The following is a 20,024-nucleotide window of genomic DNA, read 5'->3' on the forward strand; positions in this document are numbered from 1 at the left end:
ATCAGCTAGTGGTGAGGGACAAACAGGAGATGGTGAGGTCACAGGGTAAACCAGCGTGGAAAAGTGTCCTGCTGTACACAGAACTGGAGGGAAGGGAAGGTGTGGGCAGCTTGTAGGGGCGTGTGGGGTACAGGAAGGCCCTGCTGCATGCCTCCCTCTTCTGCTTTCCCCTAATCTCCTTAGAAGGGGCCACAGGGGAAAACTGGCAGGGATTAGGTAGACAGGGGTCCAAAGCTGCTTGTGCCAAGTGGTGGAGGGTCTGAGACTTAGGGGGTCAGAGGGGGCTTCAGTATGTGTCACCAGCTAGAAAACAGCCTCCATCACAGCCCAGGCTCAGCCACCTGCCTCCCAGCAGCATCTCTCTGATCTTAGGCTAGGTGCTGTAGCTCAGATTCAGTATCTGAAAAAGAAACCAAACCTACCGTGGCCAAGCTCACCGGATCCAGCCCCAGAGGTGTGACCTTGGTTTGTTAGCAGATTATTCCTGGACCAGCTACCAGGGAGAATTCAGCTCCATGGGTCTGAGCAAATTGGACAAAGGACAGTCTGTTGCCCTCCAAATCTCAGGTCCAGCTTGCTCCCACTTAGCTCTTCCAAAGAGCAATTAAAGCAATTAGGAGCCTCTTACCAAGGGTCGGACATGACTTAGCGACTGAACCACAACTCCCAGCAGACAGTGGTTACACATGGGTAACGACATCCTCTTTGGCTTAAAAGAACAGTTTCAGACAGCTTTTCCCCAAGCATGGGCTTCATACCATGATCAGCCCCGGAAGATTGACTGGGGAGTAATTCAAGGCCATGAGAAGAATTTTCCTTTTTCAGTTTTCTTTCAGGTCCTCCAGGAGAAAGCTACTTCTCAGCGCAGCAATGGCTTTAACACCTCTCTCCACTACACTAATCTCCCTTTTGCAGGAAAAATGGAGCTGACCCCAGGGAGTTCTTGGCAGGCAGGGTGCCTAGTTAGAATTTAATCACATGGTTTTGTTTCTATAGTATTAGGGTCTATAGTATGAAAATATATGAAAACGCTACTTCTCAATCAGTACTACTTTTGAGAGTGATAAAAAAAAAAAAAAGAAGTTCCCTTTGAAATCTGAGTCTCAAAGCGTGACTGGAAATGTGTGTCTCAAAAGGAAACAAATGGCACATGTGCACGCTCACGCATGCGTGCTGAGTCATGTCCGACTCTTCGCGACCCTGTGGACTGTAGCCCTCCAGGCTCCTCTGTCCATGGGATTTTTTCAGGTGAGAATACTGGGAGCAGGTTGCCATTTCCTCCTCTAGGGGACCTTCCCAACCCAGGCATCGAACCCAAGTCTGCTTCTCCTGCGTTGGCGGGAGGATTCTTTACCACTAGCACCACCTGGAAAAGCAAAACGTAAAACTATGTGAGGCGATGGGCATGCTAATTAGCTTCATTGTGGTGATTATTTCACAGTGTATGCATATGTCAAAACATCAAGTCATACGCCTTAAATAAATGTGATTTTTATCTGTCAATTATAGCTCAAGAGAGCTGGAAAATATCAATAGTACAGGAGGTACGCAGACAGGACAGAATCTTCCTAGTGAAGCTTGGGGACCCTCGAGGTGGGGAGGGTGATGGAGAAGGCGGCGGTTGGAACACAAATCCTGTTTGCATCCAGAGTCCAGGCTGCCAGGGGACTCAGGGACTTTCTTCCCTTCCTCTCTCGCATCATCCCCAGGAGTACCCGCTGGCAGCCCTTGCAGGTACTGCCTGCCACTGTGGCTTCCCCACCACACGGTTCCCCCTGCATGAGAGAGAGGACGAGCAGCTCTGTGCCCAGAAGTGCAGCGCAGAGGAGTTCGAGAGCTGCGGGACCCCCAGTTACTTCATCGTGTACCAGACGCAGGTCCAAGGTAAGCCAGCCCCCACCCCACGCAGCAGGCCCCCAGACGCTCTCCCAGTGACCGCCTCCCACCCAGAGGTGCTCCAGCCAGCCCGTCAGCAAGAGAAGCGTGCAGGCTAGGGGGCAGAGGGCAGAGGCAGGGCTAGCGGGCATGACCAGGCTTAGAGATCCTGGAGGGGCAGCATAGGGAGGGCCCTCGGCAAGCGGGATGGTTCTGGAGACCTTCCTCTCCAGCCCTCACACTGAGCACCCCTTGGTGTCTCTTCCTGTAAAGGCGGCAGAGAGATTGAGCGAGAAGACATCTGAACTGGGAGTGGGAGACTTGGGTCTTCAACCAGACCTCCAACCAGACCACTCACAAGATCCTGGCCAAGTCATTTCTCCTTTCTGGGCCTCAGTTTCCCCATCTGTAAAATGAAGCTGTAGATTGTTGGCCTTCCAGTTCTAGAATCCTGCAAATTTATAATTTTTTCTTCTCTTTCTCCATCTTACTCATCCTTTCTACTTTCATCTTTCTCCCTTTGCCGGTGGAACCCACACTTGATGTTTATCTCCTCTTCCACCCCTTGGGGGCACCAGGCAGTGATGATGATGGTGATGATAGTGATGGTGGTGATGATAGTGATGGTGGTGATGATGGTGCTGGTGAGGATGGTGGGGATGATGGTGAAGATGATGATGGTGATGGTGATGGTGAAGGATGGATGATGTATGGTGACGGTCATGATGATGGGTGATGGGTGGATGATGGGTGGTGATGGTGATGATGGTGGTGGTGATATGGTGGTGGGTGGTGGTGGTGATGGTGATGGTGATGATGGTGATGATGGTGGTGGTGGTGGTGGGGTGGTGGTGATGATGGGTGGATGGTGGTGTGGTGATGATAGTGATGATGTTGGTGGTGATAATGGTGGTGGTGATGATAGTGATGGTGGTGGTGGTGATGATAGTGATGATGATGGTGGTGATAATGGTGATGGTGATGATATGGTGGATGGTGTGATAATGATGGTAATGATAGTGATGATGATGGTGGTGATAATGGTGATGGTGATGATTGTGATGGTGATGATAGTGATGGTGATGGTGATGATAGTGATGGTGATGGTGATGATAGTGATGGGTGATGGTGATGGTGATAATGATGGTAATGATAGTGATGGTGATGGTGGTGATAATGGTGGTGGTGATGATGGTGATGGTGGTGATGATGGTGGTGATGGTGATGGTGATGATATTGATGGTGATGGTGATGGTGATGATAGTGATGATGATGGTGGTGATAATGGTGGTGGTGATGATGGTGGCGGTGATGGTGATGGTGATAGTGGTGATGGTGGTGATGGTGAGGATGGTGGTGGTGATGGTGATGGTGGTGATGATGGTGGTGATGGTGATGGTGATGATATTGATGGTGATGATAGTGATGATGATGGTGGTGATGGTGATGATAGTGATGGTGATGATAGTGATGATGATGGTAGTGGTGGTGATAATGGTGATGATGGTGATGGTGGTGATGATGGTGACGGTGGTGATGATGGTGGTGATGGTGATGATGGTGATGGTGATGGTGGTGATAATGGTGGTGGTGATGGTGATGATAGTGATGGTGATGATGGTGATGATAGTGATGATGATGGTGGTGATGGTGGTGATAATGGTGACTGTGATGGTGATGATGGTGGTGATAATGGTGGTGGTGATGATGGTGATGGTGATGGTGGTGATGATGGTGGTGGTGATGATGGTGATGGTGATGGTGGTGACAGTGATGGTGATAATGATGGTGATTGATGGTGATGATGATGGTGGTGATGATGGTGATGATGATGGTGGTGATAATGGTGGTGGTGATGATGGTGATGGTGATGGTGGTGATGATGGTGGTGATAGTGATGATGATGGTGGTGATAATGGTGGTGGTGATGGTGATGATGATGGTGGTGGTGATGGTGATGATGATGGTGGTGGTGATAGTGATGGTGATAATGATAGTGATGATGATGGTGGTGATGGTGGTGGTGGTGGTGGTGGCCCTTAGGGACTTTCTTTGTGCCACACTCAGTGTTGAATCCTTCACATGCATTTTCTCACTGATTCCCCTCAGCTTTCCTATGAGGCAGGAAGAGTCATTATGCCTCCTTCACAGGTAGAGAAACTGAGACTCAGAACAGGACTTACCTGAGATCACGGGGTTTATAAAATTTCTAGAAGAAAATCTTTTCTCCTGTAGAGGCATGATGAAGGGTGAGTGGCACTTGGAAAGGTAACTTGTTGGGATGCCCAACCCAAAGAAAACCTGCGAAGGCGTACTCCAACATCTGAGAACACTCTCCACCTATGTGTGTCAGTCCTGTGCCAAGCCTCATCTCACTTAATTACAGAAAGCCCACAGTAAGCCTATGATCAGGGCAGTATCATCCCCATTTTACAGACGGGAGAACCGAGACTCAGAGGGCTTGAGAACTGGCCATAATCACACATCTGCAAGAGGGGCTTGCTTTCAGGTTTCTGACTCCACAGGCCAAGCTAGAAACCTCTGACCACAGGGCAGAGGGCACTCCGCACACCCTCTGGAGCCTGGAGAACTAACAAAACACCACTGGGCTAGACTTCCTCTTCATCTCCCAGGACCCTAGCCCATGTACAGTTGCGCAGGTTGAGCACTGCGCAGGCACAGCCTGAAGGAAGGGTGATGTTTGAGAGCCAGCCCGTGCTCAGCCCGCTGTGCTGTGCACTCGGGCCGACAGTGCGTCTGCTCAGGGGAAGGGGCGGGTACCTTGATCTGACTTGCACAAAGGTGCTGTAAGAGCTAGCGGCGGCCCCACCAGCAGTCTGCCCCTGTGTGGCCTGCTGTGGGGTAGTGGTGACCAACTGCGGCTTCCTCCCTGGCGGCTGAATCCCACTAAGAGCTCAGTGAGCAGGAAAGTGTTTCGCCAGGGTGGCCTCTGGCTTTATTTACACTCCAGTGAGGAAGGATGAGTGTTTGTTAGGTTCCAGTAAGAGTTGGTTAGTCTATACAGAACTGTGTAGCTACAGGCTGGGGGGAGGGTCACACTCAGCTTAATTATCCCGTGACCAGGAGCAGCTCTGATGTGACCGGACCCGGAGCCTATTCAGTAGCCCCTGACTGATGGGTTTGCTCATTCCCAGGCCACTACTGCTCTTCAGCCCCCACGTCACACTTGCAGGACCCCCACCCTGGGGAGGTTTGAGAGTCATGTGGTTCATGACGCCACCAAGAGCATGGGCCAGGATGTCTGCCATTTATTGAGCACCTACTGTGTGCCAGGGACTGCCTGAGCTCTTTAGACTGAATTAACTCATCTAATCCTCACAACAGTCCAATGACATAGGTATTGCGATTATCACCATTTTACAAACATGGCAAATCAGCACAGAGAGGCTGAAGAGCTCGGCCAGAGCCACACAGCTAGGACAGAGCAGAGCTGGGATTCAGACCGAGGCAATCTGGGTCCTGAGCCTGCACTCCCGATCTCAGCTTCTCAACGTGCCCTGCACATACTTCCCGTTCATTGTCCATTGGATCCTGTAAGGTTCGTCAGCCCCACTTTAGAAGTGAGGAAACTGAGGCTCAGGGAGGTAGAAAGCCTTGCTCAACATTGCACAGCTAGGCCGTGATCAGCCTGGGCTGAGGCCAGGCCTGTCTGATTCTAACTATGTACTACACTGCCTCCAGCATCTGTTTTGATTTGTGGAGCTTAAAAACCAAATACACTTCCTTTTTAATGCTGAAAATAAGCACCTTTACTTCGCCTCCCAGATAGTAGTTAAATGGAGAATTCTGTTTTCAGGGGAAATTGAGGGGCCCGGTTCTTTCTCTCTCCCAACATTTTATTATGAAAAAAAATGTCAAAGCTCCAGAAAAAAAAAAAAAAATGGGAAGAGTTACACAGTGAACATGCTAGACTTTTCCTACAGATTTTACATTTCTCAGCGTTATGGTCTGTTTACTTTCTCATGCGTCTCTTCATTTCTCCATCCCTCAAGTTTTCTTCCTGGATGCATTTCAAAGTAGTTGCAACATGATTACATTTCAGTCCTCATATCACTAATTGTAATTCAATATTTGCTTATGGTTTTTCAAAGTAACATTTACATGGAGCAAAATGCACAAATTTTGAGTGTACTGTTTAATGCCAACTGGGTCCTATCAAATCCACACCCCTGTCAAAATTATAAAACATAACCACGTTCCAGAAAGTTTTGTATCTAGGCTCCTTTTTTGCAGTGTGTTCCCATGAAAACTATTCCCAGACACCTGCTTGGCTTGATAAAGATGCTTTTCCGCTTGTTTGTTTTCCCAAAGTCTGCTCTCCTCTGAACAAACAGATTAAACATGCATGGCAGGGGAAGAGAGCTGGTCTCTGGCTAGTAGCATCATTACTAAGAGCTCACAGTGTGTGAGCCCTGTGTTCACACTCAATACCCATTCTCTCTTCTGACCTTCCTGAGAACCCCAGGATGTCACCATTATCAGCGTCCCATGTAACAGGTGAGAAAACTGAGGTTTATTCAGATCCATCATTTTTCCAAGGCTGCCTACCCAGCAAGGAGGTGGCAGAATTGGAATTTAAGTTTAGGACTTCAGACTTTCCCCTTGAAGGCCTCTTTGGAGAAAGCAGTGTGGCTTGTGATGAGACTTCGATAATGGCAGCTAATACAGAACAGGAAAGACCAGGGTACCATCTTAGAAGGATTCTAGGGGCAGGATGATGGCAGGTAGCAGATGCTGCCAAGTTAACAAAGCAAGGGAAAGCTGGATTGAATGGTGGATGGTCACTGGTGACTTTAGCAGAAGCTGATTCTGTGCAGTGAGCAGGGCGGAGGCGGGAAGAGCCCCATGAAATGGTGGAAGGAGGAAATGGGATAGGGGGGTGGACAGCTCTGCCAAAAGTGAGACTGAATCGGGTGTGGAGTGAAAGTGGAAAGTGAAAGTGTTAGCTGCTCAGTCGTGTCCAACTCTTTGAGACCCCGTGGTCTGTAGCCCACCAGGCTCCTCTGTCCATGGGATTCTCCAAGCAAGAATACTGGAGTGGGTTGCCATGCCCTTCTCCAGGGCATCTTCCTGACCCAGGGATCGAACCCAGGTCTCCCGCATTGCAGGCAGATTCTTTACTGTTTGAGTCACCCAGGAAGCCACAGGCGTGCAGAGAAAGTGTGCTTACTGGAGGGGGACTTTTATTTTTAACGATGGAGTTATTTGTTCATGTTTGAATGCTAATAATCAAGTCAGCTGAGAGAGAGAGAAGACATAGGGAAAATAGATGGAGTTATGAGCTGGGGGAGGAGAAAGGAGATGGAACAGACGCTACAGCAGGGGTCACTCCCTTCTCCCCAGAAAGTGGGGGCATAGGGGAGGAGAGAGGCTGAGAGAGCAAGCTTGGGGCTCAAGGGGCAGGAGAGCCAGGGCAGAGGAGGGAGGGGGCTTGCCTGCCGTGACTTTATGGTAAGGATTGAGGTCATCGGTCCAGACTGAAGAAGCAGTGGTAGGACCAAAAATCCAGGATTCTTTCCTCTTCCTTTTCTACTGCCGAATCTCCTTTGCTGGGCCATCACCTATGTCTGTAGAGAGAAAAAAAAAATCAGCACTGTGACCTCTTAGCTGCAGGAGTGGTTGCAGTGGGGGATGCCGAGACATGACATTTTGCATCAGCTCTGATGGTTGTGGCTAAGGGACCAGCACACTTGACCCAGCCCAGTCAGGCAGGAGCAGAGCACGGATGGACCTGGCGCTGGCAGGTGCAGAGGCGGGAAGGGAGAGCGGGTGGGTGGCGTGAGCCTAGGAGGAGGCAAGGGCCAGGCCGCACAGAGCTTGGAGGTCCAGATGAAAACCTCGGCCTAGGCCCCATGCAGATGGCTGCCATGTGTGGGTTTTAACCTGGAGGAAAGTATGGGGATAAGACAGACCCTCACTGTTCAGGTGATAAACTGAGGTTGGAGAGGAGGCTCATCCTCCTGGCTGGCTTTTATTGAATCCCTACCGCGTGTGCATCCTCCTTTCATATATTATCTCATAACCCTGTTCCCATTTCCAGATAAGGAGATGACAGGCTCGGAAAGCACCAGCTCTCACAGCTGGGAAGTGGCAGGGTTGAGACTCACACTCTAGTCCCTCCTGGACAGTCTCCTTCCGATCGGTCCCTGCCCCTGACCCCTGTCTGTGCCCTGCCCTCTGCAGACAACCGCTGCATGGACAGACGGTTCCTCCCAGCCAAGTCCAAGCAGCTCATTGCTCTGGCCAGCTTCCCGGGAGCTGGCAACACGTGGGCTCGCCACCTGATCGAGCTGGCCACAGGCTTCTACACTGGCAGCTACTACTTCGATGGTTCTCTGTACAACAAAGGTGAGGAGGCACGGGGGATGGGGATCGGACCCCCTGGAAGGACATGGGAATAACCCTTTCTAAGCACCTACTGCAAGCCGCTCAGCTCTCCCGGGCATGTTGATAGAGACCTACTATGTGCTTAGTGAGCTTCCCTGATGGCTCAGATTATAAAGAATCTGCCTGCAATGCTGGAGACCTAGGATCGATCCTTGGGTCAGGAAGATCCCTGGAGAAGGGAATGGCTCCCCACTCCAGTATTCTTGCCTGAAGAATCCATGGACAGAGGAGCCTGGCAGGCTACAGTCCATGCGGTCGCAAAGAGTCAGACATGACTGAGCAACTAACACTTTCACATGCTTAGTATCTTCCCTTCACTTAACATCCCACAGACATTTCCTGAGATCATGCCGTTGGTATCTCACCTGCATCCGTTTATCAAGCACCTACTATGTGTCTGGGACCTTCCCTCCATTTAAGTCATTCCTTGAGCTCTTACTGTATGCTGGGCACCTCATGCAGGACAGTGAGGCCCGAAAGGCAACAGGATATCCCAAATCACTCACTGAGTTGGAAACACAGCCAGCATCTTGAAAGCCTAGTACATTAGCTTTCTAATTGGCTTCGAAGAGACCACCCAAATGCCTTGGCTCTCACGGGCACGAGAGGCCAAAAAGGTGAAGAGCAGTCTTGGGCAGCATCGTGGCTTGGGTTTGAACCTTAGCTCTGCCTCTTGCCAGCTCTGTAACTTGGGAAAGTTATTTCATGTCTCTGGGACTCGATTTCCTTTTCTATCAAATAAAACCCTCGTAGGATAATTGGCAGGATCAAGCTGTCTACGACATGTAAAGGGCTTAGAGCCGTGTCCGGCACAGAGCCTGTGCTCCAGAAGCCACCACCGGCTACCCAGAACTTCTTTCAGTTCCTCAGCTTTTGAAATGAAAAGCTGATCAGGTCCTTCCTTCCTTTTGCATTAAACCTTCCAAGGACCGTGTAGTCTTTCTGGTCCAGTGGTGGCGCAAGTGGTAAAGAGCCCAGCTGCCAGTGCAGGAGACGGATGAGAAGCAGGCTCGATCCCTGAGTTGAGAAGATCCCCTGCAAGAGGGCACGGCAACGCAACCCAGTATTCTTGCCTGGAGAACCCCATGCACAGAGGAGCCTTGCAGGCTAGGGCTACAGCCCATGGGGTCGCAAAGAGTCAGACACGGCTGAAGCGACTCAGCACAGACTTAACTCATCATCACAACCCCCACAACCCTCTCTGGCCTCATGCTCCCCTCTCGCCCTCTGCTCATGTGTGACACATTTCTTCCCATCCACCACAGGACCTTTTCACTGGCTCTTCTCACCTGGGCTGGTAAACTCTTCCCCATCCTTCAGTTCTCAGCCTAAGTACCTTCTTGCCCCAAGAAGCCTTTCTGGATGGTGCCTGACTGGGTCAGTGATCTTGGCCAGGCTGGCTGGGCCGCTCCAGCTGCAGACTGCAGGTTGGGCCCAAGTCTGTTCCGTGGGTGTCTTGCCCTCTGGGACCAACAGCTTTCCAGGGCATGTCCCTCTCACAGTAACAGCAGAAACACACGCGTGTGCTGCGCTCACTGCTTAGTCGTGTCTGACTCTTGCGACCCCGGGGACTGCAGCCCTACAGGCTCCTCTGTCCGTGGAATTCTCCAGGCAAGAATACTGGAGCGGGTTGCCATTTCTCTCAATGGGGAATCTTCCCGACCCAGGGATGGAACCTGTGTCTCTTGCATTTCCTGCCTTGGTGGGGGGGATTCTTTACCGCTGAGCCACCTGGGATGCCCCCAAAACACACACAAAAAACACACACAAGTGAACAGAAACGTGCTGGGTCCTAATACGTTGGCCAAGACCCGTTTCCGCCCCCAGTCCATTGGCCAAAGCAAGCCATACAGCCATTCCCAGCATCAGTGGGGCGGAAATGCGGACTTTGCCCTAAGGGGAACCCTCAGGCACATCACGTCAGGCCCCCCAGCATGGCACCTGGGCGTGAATACTCCTATTCTGCAGTCCTAACCAGGGCAGTGACTTTACATCCATGCCACTATTCGAATGGTCTGGCTCTCAAGAACTGTAACCCATGGATGTTTTTGCAAGTCATTTTCTCCCCAGCTCCCTGGCACATAGTAGGTGCTCAACAAACATGCGAGTGACTGAATGAGTGGACGAGTGAATGTCTGAGGATCCCAGGGGTGGCCCAGGATGGGGTGGGGCAGGCCTCCTGTTTCCCCCAGCTCACTGCCGTGTCCCCTGGACCCCTCCCCGGCTGCGGGAAGGGTTCAAGGGTGAGCGGGACCACTGGCGCAGTGGGAGGACCATCTGCATCAAGACGCATGAGAGTGGCCAGAAGGAGATCGAGGCCTTCGACGCGGCCATCCTGCTCATCCGCAACCCCTACAAGGCCCTCATGGCGGAGTTCAACCGCAAGTACGGCGGACACATTGGCTTTGCTGCCCACGCCCACTGGAAGGGCAAAGGTACCACTTGGGAGCGGGGGCCGGGTGCCAGGGTGCCGAGGGCAGTGGGAGGGGCCTGGGCTGTCTCCTGCCAGGGGTCCAGGAGGACACCCTTGAGGGCGTGTGTGAGGTCCCAGGTCCCACTTAGAGCTGAGAAGGTATGCCTCCCTCATGCCACCCAGCCCACGAGCATCACCCTCTGTGAGCCAGGCTGTTATCATGGCATAGAGGTTAGGGGTTGGGCTCTGGAGCAAGACTCCCAGAGTTCAAATTCCAACTCCACCACTTCCAGGAAAAGCTCCTTCGCCTCCATGAACTTGGATTGTCCAGTTTATAAAATGGAAGTAATAAAACTCAAGAAGTCAGCCCTTTAGAAGCACTCAATAGACCCTCATGTAATTGAAGGGAAAGGTAGCCCACTCCAACATTCTTGCCTGGAGAATCCCTCAGACAGAGGAGCCTGGGAGGCCCCAGTCCATGGGGTCACAAAGAATCCGACACGACTGAGCGACTTTCATTTTTTTCCCACACTGATTCAAAGCAGGTTCCAGACCCTTTCCTGGGAATCAAGAGACCTGAACCTAGGTCAGTGGCAGAGTGGCCACGAGGTCATCTGTGAGCTCCTGTGAGCATCATTCCAATCCACCCTCCCAGCAGAGGTTAAGTGACTTGCCCTTGGTCACAGCTGGAAAGTCACACCATCAGTCTCCAAGCGCAGAACTTCATTAAGATGATCTGAGACTGGTGTTCATCTCTGGTGCTCAGTAGATTCCAGAATGGGAGAATGTCTCTGTGCAGAGCAGTGGCCCCGCCGAAGTGGGGGAGAGCTCCAAAGTCAAAATCCCTCAAACCCCCGTATCAGTTATCACCCATGTCTCCTTTACTGTAGTGACAGTCACCTCCGTGAGTGTTTGCAAACTCCCACAGTTAACCCTGTGCTGTGGATGGGGCGAGCTAAGTTCAGGGAGGTTGAAGGCGCTGTTCTCGGAAGTGGTGGAGCAGGGGTTTGAACCCAGGGACCACTGAGCTACAATAAAGAATTGATCAGAACGTCCATGGCTACAAATCCTCCCACACAGAGCCCCTGATGCTGAGTAGGTGGTCTGTAAACGTGAGCCCTCCCCGCCTCATTCAGCCTTGAGGAACCAAGCTGCTGCAGCCTCTAGCCCCAAAGGTGTTTCCCACTCCCTCCAAACCTTCCCCATGCCCCCTGCCCCCTGACAGCTGCTCCACATTCCAGCCCCTCCCCAGAGAAAACCAGAGCACAGAATGACATTAACCCAGCCAATCACACTCAGCACTGATGTTATCGATGAAAACCCTTGGGCCTGCCTGACCAACTGTGTGCGCCCTGGATTCCCAGTTTGCTCAGGGGGCTTGTCTATCCTTTCCCCTGCGGACCCACTCCCTCAGTGGGTGACATTTGTTCCCAGGGGATAAAGAGGTCTCTGAATTATTTATTTGTAGAACAATCGAAAATGAACATTATTTGTGGCCAGGCTGAGAAGCCCACAGGCGCCAACGGCAGGATCCTGCTCCAGGAGCACATGCTCTGCTTGCCAAGCGGGAAAGGACCCAGGAGGTCGCTGTACCCGAGGGTCCTCATCCCGGCCAGCACATCTGAATCCCAGGAGGAGCATGGGAAAATCCCAGTGCTCAGACCGCACACTGGACTACTACAGGGGTGGAGCCTGGACATCGGTATTTTTTAAAGCAGTCTGCAGGCAGGCAAATTGATCCATTCTCCCTGTGGCTCAGATGGTAAAGTGTCTGCCTGCAATGCAGGAGACCCAGGTTTGATCCCTGGGTCGGGAAGATCCCCTGGAGAAGGAAATGGCAACCCACTCCAGTGCTGTTGCCTGAAAATCTCCATGGACTGTCGCCTGAGGAGCCTGGTAGGCTATAGTCCTTGGAGTCGCAAACAGTCGGACACGACTGAGTGACTTCACTTTCACTTTCACTGTTAATGGGGAAGATGAGGCCCAAGGAGAGACAGGGGCCTGGCAGGATCACTCAGGCATGTGATGGCAAACCAGACCCAGCTCTCTACCTCCCAGTAATCCTGAAACTGAAAGAATTAGCCGCTCAGTCTTGTCCGACAACTCTTTTGCAATCCCATAGACTGTAGCCCACCAGGCTCCTCTGTCCATGGAACTCTCCAGGCAAGAACACTGGAGTGGGTTGCCATTCCCTTCTCCAGGGGATCTCCCTGACCCAGGGATGGAACCTGGGTCTCCTGCACTGCCTGCAGCTTCTTTACCATCTGAGCCACCAGGGAAGCCGACTGTTCCAAATAAGAAGTGCGGGACTCACTTGGGAAGCTCACATGGGACCAGGCACTTAGCAGTCATTATCTCATTTAAGTCTTCTAATTCCCTGGGGAGGTAAGAAGGGCCGCCACCACCGCTGGTAGCCAAAAGTCGTCCCAGGAAGGGAGGAGTCATGTGTCTCAGGCGCCAGGAGTTGACTGAGCTGAGATTCAAACCCAGGCATTAGCCGCCAGGCTCTGTCTTACCCTGGGGTGTCTCTGGCCTGGTACATTCAAAGGTTCCCCTCTTCTGGCATAACCCCTCCTCTCAGGTTCAGGCAATTTCCTAATTCCCAGGAGCCACCTTGCCTCTTCTTCCCTATTCAGGATGACTGGGAGCTTTAAAACCAGAGATAAGGGAGACAGCAGGAGAGGCTGAGTCCAGAGGCTGCAGGGGACAGGAAGTGTGGGACACACATCTCACATTGGGGGCCTGGCCCCCTCATCAGTCTGGGATGGTGCTTCCTTCCAGACCTCACCCAGGGCTTCAAGCGCTCTGCCTGAGTGCCTTCCCCAAAGAGCACCCTCCTCACGGCCCCCACCCTGCCCAATCCTCCCATTTTCATTAACATCTGACCCCTGAAGGCACTTGAGTTTGAGACCCTTGCTTTAGGGTCCTTGTTCCAGCAGCATCAGTATCACTTGGGAATTAGGAACGGAGATTCTCAGGTTCTACCTCGGGCTTCCTGGATCAGAACTCGCATTTTCACAAGATACCTTCCAGAAGCTTCATGTGCACTTTAGAGTTTGAGAATCGTTGCTTCAGGACTCCATCGGCCTAGAATGTGAGGGTCACCCCCACCTAAGGGCAGAGGTCAGCCACCTGCTGAGTGTGTCCACCCCACCCTGCCTGTGAACCCTCCCGGTTACAGCTGGGTCGAGGCTCCTGTCATCCCCCACCCGCCCACCCCGCAGCTTTTGGTTCCATAACGTTAATTTTACAATCTCCCTGGAGTGAGTCCAAAGCAAAGTTTTATGTGATATGATTACACAAGGTGAATTGTCCTGGATCTGTTTAATGAAACAGAGACCATGTTTAATGATTCCGTGGGGAATTAAATACAGTTAAGCTATTAATCAGGCCCCGGTTCCTCCCGATGACAAGATGAAGCAGAGGGTGGTCAGCCCGTGTCCTGCCAGGCCCACGTGAAGAGCAGTTCCGGCGGAACCAGCACTCATTACCAGTGGTCCATGGCGTAGCATGCCTTTATTACCCAATTTGAAGGCAGCCATTAATTACCGGGAATCCCGAGCTAATCGAGGGCTTTTGTTTTTCATTTTTGTTCTTCTTTCCAGTGAAGTCGTTCAGGAGCTTCAAGTGAGGTATCTCTGCTATAGGAAGGGGTATGAAGGGAGCAAATGTCTGATGCCCATAAAGGATGGGCCACGTGGGGCATCTCAGAGATGCTGGGTGCCAACATCAAGGCTGTGGTAGCCACGGGACTCCCCTCGTGGCCCAGTGGTTAAGACTTCACACTTTCACTGCAGGGGGGTTGAGTTTGATCCCTGGTCAGGGAATCTAGGATTCCACGTGCCATGCGGTGCCGCCAAAAAAATAACAATAATTGTGGCCAACATTTATCCAGCACTTCCTGGGTCTCAGGTCTGGTGGCAGGGTCTGCAAGTCTTATTCCAGTTCCGCTTGTACAGGGGGAGGTTTTAGCAAGGCTTCCATTGTGAAGACGGGTAAACTGAGGCTCAAGGACAGTGCTTGGCATCCCCAGGTCACACAGCCAATATGAAGAAGAGCTGGGTTTTGAACCCTAGCAATCTGACTTCAAAGTCATCTGTGAACAGACCCCGTATCTTAGACAACACCTGAAGGTGAGGCAAGCGATCATAGACTAGGATCTGGGGCAAAAAGAATGCTAGAGATGGGCAGATCAGGTGCTCTTAAAGGGTTTGCCAGGAGGGCAGGAGCCAGGCTCAGTCTGGGATAGATGCACGAATCCTGCCACGGATGCCCACTGTGTGGGCTGGGGCAGATGGCTTCATGTCTCTGAGCCTCCTTTGTTCCCGTGTACATAAAGGAGCTGGTGCTTCCTCCTCTCCAGGCTTCTTGTGTGCACTGCCCGAGACAGGGCCTGCGAAGTGCCTGGCACAGACCCCCGGCTCACAGTAGGTGTTCAAGCAATGTACACTCCCATCCCAGGGAGGTTTGGAACCCACATCTCCCTCCCACCTGCATCCAAGGTGGGAGCCATGCGCTGGGAGACCCAGACCATCGTGCAGATGGACCCTTCCTTTCCCTAAGGCCCACTCTCCAGGGACCTCTTGAGATGGTCGCAAGCCTGGAAGTCCAGATATGTGGGCTGCTGGATGACCGATCATCATCCCCGTCCCCCTGGGCTTCTGCCGTGGGCGCGCAGTTGTCCTGATTCCCCGGGGATGCTGTGAGATGATGCAGCAGCAGGGAAATGCTTCTGCAAAATAAGGAAAACAGACTATACACATGCTAGATTTTTCCCTAATCACACAGATACATCTGGGTTTAACCCATTATAACAGTAAGGGCCCAATTATCTAGATACATTGTAAATAATCTATTTGAAGGCTAAAAAAAAAATACCTCTGTCATCAGCATAAATATTTTCCAAGCAGCCATGGTGTTCCTGGGAGGCGCCGGGGGAGCAGGAGCCTCGCCACAGATTCTGATGTGGTCTGCAAAGAAAGAGGAACCCTTAATCACATCGCCACTTGGCTGCTGGGAATTTCAATTTAGTTCAACAACCATTTATTAAGCCCCTGCTGGGTGTAAGGCAGTGGGAGGGAGTGGGGGGTGAGGCTTCTGTTTTCTGGGAGAGATGGGGGCCTGGAATCAGGCAGCCCTGGTCTGGATGGTGCTTCCCGGCTATGTGACCTTGGGCAAATTACTTCACCTCTCTGAGCCTCCATTTCCTCACTGGTGACAAATTAACAGTAGTCTTTTCCTTTCTGGGTAGTCACTATGATTAAATGAGATAAGGGGTGTCCATCACCCAGCAGGGGTGAGTATTTAGTTGTGAAGGACCAGCTGGGCTCCCCAGCCTGGGAAACTTGCTGACCCTCATTCAATAAAGAGATTCCTCTGGAAGGTACAGGGTGGCATTGTCCCTGTGAGAAGTCATGGATGCCTGAGGGTTCCTTCAGGGTTCCTGAGGACCAGCCCTTTGGCTACTATCCAGCTGGGGCTCAGAATTGAGGCTGCACATCCCCTTCTCTGTTCCCAGCATCCTTCATGACCCCCCTCTTTGGTTCCCCTTGATCACAGTTTCAGCAGCTCCAGGGGCTGGCTGGCTGTCTCTCTGAGGTCTTCTCCAGGGAATTTCCCACATTCTGTTGTAGCCTGTCTTTGGAGCCAGGAGATCCCATACAAAACATTCCCAGTCTTGGTGACAATCCATCCTGTGCTTTTACCATACCACAGAGGAGCCATGTGTGATACGTCAATAAAAAGCAAAGAGAGAACAAATCGGATAGAAAGGTGTCAAGATGACAGTGTAAATTCGTTGTTGTTCAGTCACTAAGTCGTATCTGACTCTTTGTGAACCCATGGACTGCAGCACGCCAGGCTTGCCTGTCCTTCACTATCTCCCTGAATTTGCTCAAACTCGTGCCCATTGAGTCAGTGATATCATCCAACCATCTCATCCTCTGCCGCCCCCTTCTTCTCTTGCACTCAGTCTCTCCCGGCATCAGGGTCTTTTCCAATGAGTCAACTCTTCGTATCACGTGGCCAAAGTCCTGGAGCTTCAGCTTCAGTACCAGTTCCTCCAATGAATATTCAGAGTTGACACTGTAAATAATCCAACTTAAACCATGCCCTCAGCCCAGTGGAGGTACCTGCCTGAGCCTAGGGAGTTAGGGAAGATGGCATCTCACCTGAGAACAGAATAATCACAGTGGTAATGATAACCAGAGTTTACTGAGCATTTACAGGGCACTGGCGCCCCACTCCAGTTCTCTTGCCTGGAAAATCCCATGGATGGAGGAGCCAGGTAGGCTGTAGTCCATGGGGTCGCGAAGAGTCGGACACGACTGAGCGACTTCACTTTCACTTTTCACTTTCATGCACTGGAGAAGGAAATGGCAACCCACTGCAGTATTCTTGCCTTGGACATCCCATGGACAGAGGAGCCTGTTGGGGTCACAAAAAGAGTCGGACACAACTGAGCAACTGAGCAACTGAGCATGCCTGCCTGCATAAAAACAGAGTAGCAAAGATTTATATATGTCTGTGCCTGGTGTGGCGTAAGGCCCAGACAGATGTCTTACTACTGCTAAGTCACTTTAGTCATGTCCGACTCTGTGCGACCCCACAGACGGCAGCCCACCAGGCTCCCCTGTCCCTGGGATTCTCCAGGCAAGAACACTGGAGTGGGTTGCCATGTCCTTCTCCAATGCATGAAAGTGAAAAGTGAAAGTGAAGTTGCTCAGTCCTGTCCGACTCTTCGCGACCCCATGGACTGCAGCCCACCAGGCTCCTCCATCCATGGGATTTTCCAGGCAAGAGTACGGGAGTGGGGTGCCATCGCCTTCTCCAGACAGATGTCTTGGGTCTCCCCAAAGAGCAGGAAGGACCAAGACTGTTCCAGGCAGAAGCAACAGCCCGGAGGCGGGAGGCGGGAGGCGGGAGGCGAGTCTGGCCGTGTCAGGCAGGGCTGAGCGGTGGTGGTGGTGCGCGTGCACGGCACGCACGTTGGACCCACGCCTCCCCTCTCTGTCCACGCAGAGTGGCCGGAGTTCGTGAGGAACTATGCCCCCTGGTGGGCCACTCACACGCTGGACTGGCTCAAGTTCGGCAAGAAGGTGCTGGTGGTGCACTTTGAGGACCTGAAGCGCGACCTCTTCGTCCAGCTGGGCCGCATGGTGGGCCTGCTGGGTGTGGCCGTCAGGGAGGACCGGCTGCTGTGCGTGGAGAGCCAGAAAGACGGCAACTTCAAGCGCTCCGGGCTCCGCAAGCTGGAGTACGACCCCTACACGGCCGACATGCAGAGGACCATCTCCGCCTACATCAAGACGGTGGACGCGGCGCTCCGGGGGAGGAACCTCACGGGCGTGCCCGACGACTACTACCCCAGATGATGGGTGATCAGACCGGGGCAGGGGGCGGGCTGTCCAGACCGAGCAGGCACCAGGCACTCCGGGCCCCTGGGGAACCCCACCTGCCCGTCCGCTCTCCCGTGTAGGTAGGGACCATCCCCTTGGCCTAGCGTTGGCCTCCGATGAGTTTTCCGCATGACGAAGGAGGCTCAAGGGAAGAGATGGTGCAGGCACCTCCCACCAACTCGCAACCGCCTCCCCACCCCTTGGAGATGGAGGGGCTGCCAGTTTGGGGAGTTCCCGCCGCCTGGACCCTGCTCTGTCTCCCGTGTCCCTGACCCCCACACCTGTGGGAAGGAGGGCTCCTGGGTGTCCCAGAGATCCGGGTTCCCCACCGCGGGTGTGGAGGACCCTGGCACAAGAGCTAAAGGGAATGGCGTAGAACAGAGTGGCCCCAGACTCGCCCCAGTGCTGGGCTGAGCGCTTGTAGCCACCCGTACTTCCCAGCCAGGATGCACGGTGACAGGGTTTATCTGGGCCGCTTCTGTCTACAGGAAGATTGCTGGGAGGCTTCTCCATGGGTTTAGGTTTCTGACATTCTGAGTGGGTCAGAGAGGCCGTGGCACTCAGGGTAGGTTACCTGGGTCCACCGGGTGGGGTCACGGTCATCCCGAGCCCCCACGTGGCATGCTCACCTTGGGACCTGGGATTCTGCCCTTTCCTCCCTCGCTGTATCCAGGGGGTGACCCGCTTCCAGGGGTGACACCTCTCTCCACCGTGGGGTCCCACGCATTGATCTGACGCTGCCCTTCCGACCCCCAGCGGGTCCTCTGCTGTCCAGGAGGGAAAACAAGTGTGTCCCAAATCTCGTGGACCTATGACCGAAAGAGATCCCCACAACCTTCCCAGACCAGCGGCCCCCGCTTTGGTCATAGTCCAGGGGGTGCCCTTTAAGGAAAGGGGTGAATGGGATGGTTCTTCATGTCCATACAGACACTGCTCTTTCAATGCTGAGACGTCCAACCAAAGGACTGGGTGGCTGATCATCTGTCTTAGAAAGCATCAAGTTCCAGGATTCCCTCTCTCCCCTCACCTTGGGTACCGTGGTTTCGCATCTGGCCCCCACCTGCGCACCTGCACCCCACCCCCATGTAGATGCAAAAGCCATAGGTCACAGCTCTCTGCTGTTCTGTCGGGAACCACCCCCCACCCAAGCAGCCCCCTCTGAAGCCTTGGGGTGCAGGTAAATGCTCATTCCCAAATAGCCAAGAGACTATGGAGAAGGCGCGTGTAAAGAGATATATTTTTCTAAGAGGAATATGACTCATACATTCCACGCCCTTGGAACCCGGCCACTCAAAGAGAAGGGCTGGGGGATCAGACCCGTTGTCTTCATCCCTGAGCCTCTCATCTTTAGGATTCGGGCCACCCCAAGGCCCGGCCAGGGGGCTCTGAATGTATTTTGTACCAAATTTCTTTCCCCCAGGCAAATGTCTAGTCTTCTTTCTCGAAGCACCAGAGGGCTTGGCCTCGCTGCCCTCTAAGAGGTCAGCTCTCTCTCTGGGAGACTCTGGGCCCAAGACCTGGGCCATTTCTTTGCCGGTGGCCCCTTCAGGCTGCCAGCCACTGTCTGAAGACTCCTCAGGTCAACACCATCATTAAAAGCGAGTTTTGTTGATAATTCTACCACGTGATGGAGTGTCATGTAAGGCAAGGTCACAAATGGGATGTTCTCTCTGCTGTGTGTGTGTGTGTGTGTGTGTGTGTGTGTGTGTGTGTGAGAGAGACAGAGAGAGACAGGAATGTTCTGGGTGCGTCATTGCTTTTGTGTCTGTGAGGCTCTAAAGAACTGTGTGTCTTGGTGTGCAGAACAGTCTCTACCTCTGTGTTCAGCCGCCCTTCTGTGTGGGGAGACTGCACCCCACCAGCTGACATGATGACCACCCCATGTCTGGTGTGTCTGTGTGCCCCCTCCTCCAAACCCCGACCCTTGAGGA

At 52.7% G+C, this 20,024-nt stretch overlaps 1 protein-coding gene across 2 annotated transcripts in view; it reads left to right on the top strand.

Moving 5' to 3' along the window:
* The window catches only part of WSCD2 (WSC domain containing 2), a 117,102-nt gene extending 97,389 nt beyond the window's left edge, over nucleotides 1–19,713 (top strand). For both annotated transcript variants that reach the window (XM_018061077.1, XM_018061076.1), the window contains 4 exons: nucleotides 1,710–1,884; nucleotides 8,080–8,244; nucleotides 10,518–10,718; nucleotides 17,717–19,713. In XM_018061077.1, coding sequence (XP_017916566.1) covers nucleotides 1,710–1,884; nucleotides 8,080–8,244; nucleotides 10,518–10,718; nucleotides 17,717–18,069 — 894 coding nt within the window. In that variant the 3' untranslated portion in view covers nucleotides 18,070–19,713. The remainder of the gene's footprint in view (nucleotides 1–1,709; nucleotides 1,885–8,079; nucleotides 8,245–10,517; nucleotides 10,719–17,716) is intronic.

Source organism: Capra hircus, chromosome 17 (assembly GCF_001704415.2).
Source record: "Capra hircus breed San Clemente chromosome 17, ASM170441v1, whole genome shotgun sequence".
Lineage (NCBI taxonomy): Eukaryota > Metazoa > Chordata > Mammalia > Artiodactyla > Bovidae > Capra > Capra hircus.